General features: G+C 42.4%; 1 protein-coding gene across 1 annotated transcript in view; it reads right to left on the reverse strand.

The window, feature by feature from the left end:
• LOC129412344 (retinitis pigmentosa 1-like 1 protein) overlaps nucleotides 1-4226 on the reverse strand; it is a 14103-nt gene extending 9877 nt beyond the window's left edge. Inside the window, 5 exon segments of the mRNA XM_055165904.1 lie at nucleotides 361-855; nucleotides 1562-2227; nucleotides 2229-2279; nucleotides 2281-2379; nucleotides 3444-4226. Coding sequence (XP_055021879.1) covers nucleotides 361-855; nucleotides 1562-2227; nucleotides 2229-2279; nucleotides 2281-2379; nucleotides 3444-4226 — 2094 coding nt within the window.
• Between the last annotated feature and the right edge of the window lie 278 nt (nucleotides 4227-4504).

The following is a 4504-nucleotide window of genomic DNA, read 5'->3' on the forward strand; positions in this document are numbered from 1 at the left end:
CACTTATCTTTAACTTCCATTAACTATACAGGTGCATACTCAGTTAAATGTTACCTTTTCTGATGTTCTCTCCTCCGTGGATGCCTCGTCACTCTCTCCTCCCTCGTTCGTCTCCTCCTCTCCTCCCTCCTTTTCCTCAGCTCCTGTCTCCTCATTCCTTGTCTCCTCTCCACCCTCCTCTTCCTCAGCTCCTGTCTCCTCATTCCTTGTCTCCTCTCCACCCTCCTCTTCCTCAGCTCCTGTCTCCTCATTCCTTGTCTCCTCTCCACCCTCCTCTTCCTCAGCTCCTGTCTCCTCATTCCTTGTCTCCTCTCCTCCCTCCTCCATCGTCTCTTCTTTGGCTGAACTTTTCTCCTTTACTGTCTCTTGATCGCTGTCTTCAGTCTCTTCTTCATCCTGGTCTTTACTGCACTGACATTGGCACTTGCCTTCCTCTGCGTCCTCCTCCTCTGCACCCTCTTCCTTTGCACCTTCCTCTTTCTCCACACCCTCCTCCTCTGCACCCTCTTCCTTTGCACCCAAAACCTCACTAGTCTCTTCCTCCTCTTCCTCTACCACTTCCAGATTCCTCCCATCCTCCACTGCTTTCTTATCCTCTTCTTGCTTGACTTCAGTTTTCACTGGTGTTACTGGAGCCGTTTTGAAGAGCAAAATTTTGAGAAGGTCAAAGTCTTTATGTAAGGGGGCCTGGATGGCGTTGGGGTTGGTTTTGGGCGGAGGACGGGCGGCCATTTTCTTTGCGATGCACGCCTCACACGGGCAGTATTCGTCATCGCTGCGCTGGTCACTGTTTTCGCCGGTTAACTCTCCTTCACTCGAAGAATCACCTGTTTTCACATAGCGGTTTTTCATGACCTAGAAAAGGAAATAGCAGTTGTGATTTGTTTAATACATTAACCAAAATATTACTGATTACAGTCTAAATAATAAAAACCTGGGTGAAAAGTTGAACAAAATAAGCAAAAGGAAATTCTACAAAACAACAAGACAACACAGAATTCAATTTTTACATACACATCTTCAACAATATTGTGAACAACAATACATAATTTGCTCAGCCTAATTATCTATTAGTACTTGAACTGGGCATAAGTTTTACATCAGATGCCCTACCTGACCCACTGTCACTATTATCCTCCATTACTAGTACTTAATATGCAGTTATAATATTTTACATTGAAGGATAATTCACTAAACAAATACTAAAATGTATTCAACTGTGCAGTCTTTTTTTTTATTATCTAGAATTAGTATCCTCATAATAAAATGGTATTTTTTAAAAATTACCGACTTTTTTATTGTAGAATTTTGACCTTCGATTCCTGTTTACTCAATTTGCTAAATAAATTTGAACATTCAATTAAATTTAGTAAACCCCCAAATCACAACAGCATTCACTCAGGGCTTCACAAGATTGCTGATTTAACCAACAGAAACTTAGAAAATCCAACTGTGATGTCAGTAACAGACAAGCAAATTACGTAATAATAGAAGCAACAAGAAAACTCCACCAGCATAAAGTGTAGTTAGTTAAAACCAAAATAGCATTCACTTTATTTACCTTGAGTAGGCGTCTTCGTTTCTCTGTCATGACAGAGTCAGTGGACTGGTTGCCCCCTAGTGGTGGGTGGGGTACTTTTTTCCCCGCTCTGCTTTGTATCTTCTTCATCTCTTTCTCCACGCTTTTCTCTATCCTCTTGCTCACCTCATCCCTCAGCTCCACGATCATCCTGTCCAATATCAAACTATCCTCTAGGTCCCATTTAACTTTGAAATCCGCCATCGCAGTAACATAGTGGTTTATGAATTGTTTTTCTAGCTTTTTGAGAAGATGGAGGACCCAGACTGGATCAGGATCCTGGGATGGGCGCTTGGTAAGGGGAGCTCGCAAAACTGTGGGTGGACTTTCCGAGCTGGAGCATTCTTGTGTATCCTCCGGTGTTTCTAATTCATTATCAGTTGGAGTTTTGGAATTTTTATCCAAAGACGACGGACCCTCTGTAATTTTTGCATCATCAGGACTTTCCGAGACCTCTTCGGTTTTATTTTCCCCCTCTTCGTCTTGTTTTGGTTCATCTTCCTGGTTGACATTGTCCTTCCCAGACCCTCCAGACCCACTGCTCATGTCCACCCCGGACGAAGACCTCGGAGGGGAGATTTGATCATTACCGTTGGGGTCTTTGGAGTCAGCTACGTCCCTTGGTTCAGCTAACCAGAGGGACTGAAGGAATAGAAATTATGTCATCAAACTGTGGGTGTTGGTCCTTCTGTACAGGAGTAACCTTGGTTTCCAGTTGGTTCTATGAGCTGGAGCTGGGTCAGGCAGTCCAGTAGCTCTTTGGCTGAAGCGCTAAGTCTACGGCCGTACACTGGAGACACCTATAAAACAAGAAAATGAACACAATTACCCTTCTTGTTATGGAACTCTGGGAAAATAATTGAAAAATGTCTTCTATAGTTGAACTAAACAAGGATCAGGAAGGATAGAAAAGACGCTGCATTACTGCTTCTATTCATTCATTAGGCCTGTTTATGGATTTCAGCTCCCTAGTATATGCAAGACTTTTTTCATTGTTGTAAATTGTTGATCGCTACAGCAACGGTCCTAATTTTTCATCATTCTGAAACCCATGTTTGCATAGATTGATTTTTCCACAGTGTGTGATTGTGTTGTATTGTATTGAATTGACAGTATTGTGGCATTTATCATGTCCTATTCTATCTAAATATTAAATCGTGTACATCTCAGAAGAAAAATATTATTCCGAACAAGGTCAGAGAAGTGTCTATGCCTTATTGAAATGAATTAAATTATTAGTATTTTTTTTAATCTATGTTATAATGTTGTTTCCTCATCACAAACTTTTGTTTCTGATTCTGGTGTAATTTGAGCATATATGGCTATTTAGGTCCTATATTATGCAAAATTTAGTACTCTTGCAAGCTTTTAGCCATGTTATAATGCTGTTACCTAATCAGAAACAGACCTGGAGTTGTGTTTTGTTTCATTCACATGATTATTACACAAGCCCTGCATATTTAGTCCTCCACCATTTTCTCCACCAGTTTTTAAACTCTCTGCACCTTCACTAAAATAATTTGGATAATTTCAGATCTGGAATTGCCTATTTCTGTGGTGCAAAAGGTAAAAGGTGGCTGCTAACTTGAAAACTACGGCTTCATGACATCACAAGGTGGAACAGAGCATTTTGAGCTTTGGAGGTGTAGACAGACCATTAATAAAAGGTTACGCAAACATGTGTGAATGAAAAAAAAACATAACTCCAGGTCTGTTTTTGATGAGGTAACAGCATTATAACATGGCTAAAAGTTTGCAAGAGTACATTTTGTGTAACATAGGACCTTTAAAATGGCCATATGTTCTCAAGTTATACCAGAATCTCCAAATACATAGGGTTATGGTTCAAATTCTGATATCTTACCTCAGGCATACTCCGACACCTCCCCAGAGACGAACTGAGCAGCACCTTCATCACAGCGGCGGACGAGTGCCAGCTTTTAGGCAGCGAGGTCTCGGTTACCATGCCAACCTGCCGAATCTCAAACGTCTCAGCTCCTCCTTCCTCCTTTGCTCCCTTCTTCTCTCCCTCGCTCACTTCTGTCTTCACCTCCTCGTCTTCACCTTTGACCTTTGCCTCGTCACTGATGCCGGCCTCTCTTTCAGTATCTTCAGCACACTTGTCTTCGTCGTCGTCTCCCAGCGCCAGCATGTTGGCGGGAATGCGGTTGAGCCAGTCGCTCACGACCTCATTAGGAGACGCATTTGGTAGACAGGATGGCGTCAGCTCTTGCACCGCCTCCTTCTTGCTTCTTTGACTCTTTGCACTCTTGTTGCTGGATCTGCTGACCTTGGACCTCGGGCTTTCAGCTCTGACTTCCTTGGCTAAGTCCGCAGCAGAAAGGGAGTGCGACAGGATGCTTTCGCTGCATGTATCTGCCTTGCTGGCTGGTATGGAGACATTTTGAGGGCTTAGTGATTTAGTATTTACTTCTTTATTTTGTGAACTTTTGCCCTTACTTGAACTAGACCGATTTGAACCACCAGATTTCGGTCGCAGTCTACTTGGACTTTTTGAATTAGCTCTTGCTTGTGTCTCATCTTCCACTTTAGTCTCACTAGATTGTTCAGCACTTTCCTCACTTGCATTATCATCATCTTCATGTTTAGATGATTTTCTTTGGCTTTTAGCACTTGCATTTGACATTGCCGATGTTGTCCTATTATCTGGAGCTGTTAACTGGCCAGTTTCTTGTCGTTGCAACTGATTTAATGCTTCCAACTGGGCTTGCTGTACCATTTGCATTTCCTTGAGTTGTTAGTTTACTACAATTGGTACAAGACTTTTTAGATTTTGTGTGCTTCTGACTGAGCGAGTGCTTTTGGTCGAACACGAACTAGCCGCTCTGCTTTTCTCGTCGCTCGCATCTTGATCATTCTTGTTTGCTTGTCCTGGTGTTTCAATAGTTGGGATGTTGACAGCGT

This window comes from Boleophthalmus pectinirostris, unplaced genomic scaffold (genome assembly GCF_026225935.1).
Source record: "Boleophthalmus pectinirostris isolate CB_2022bp ecotype Guang Dong unplaced genomic scaffold, ASM2622593v1 HiC_scaffold_8, whole genome shotgun sequence".
NCBI lineage: Eukaryota > Metazoa > Chordata > Actinopteri > Gobiiformes > Gobiidae > Boleophthalmus > Boleophthalmus pectinirostris.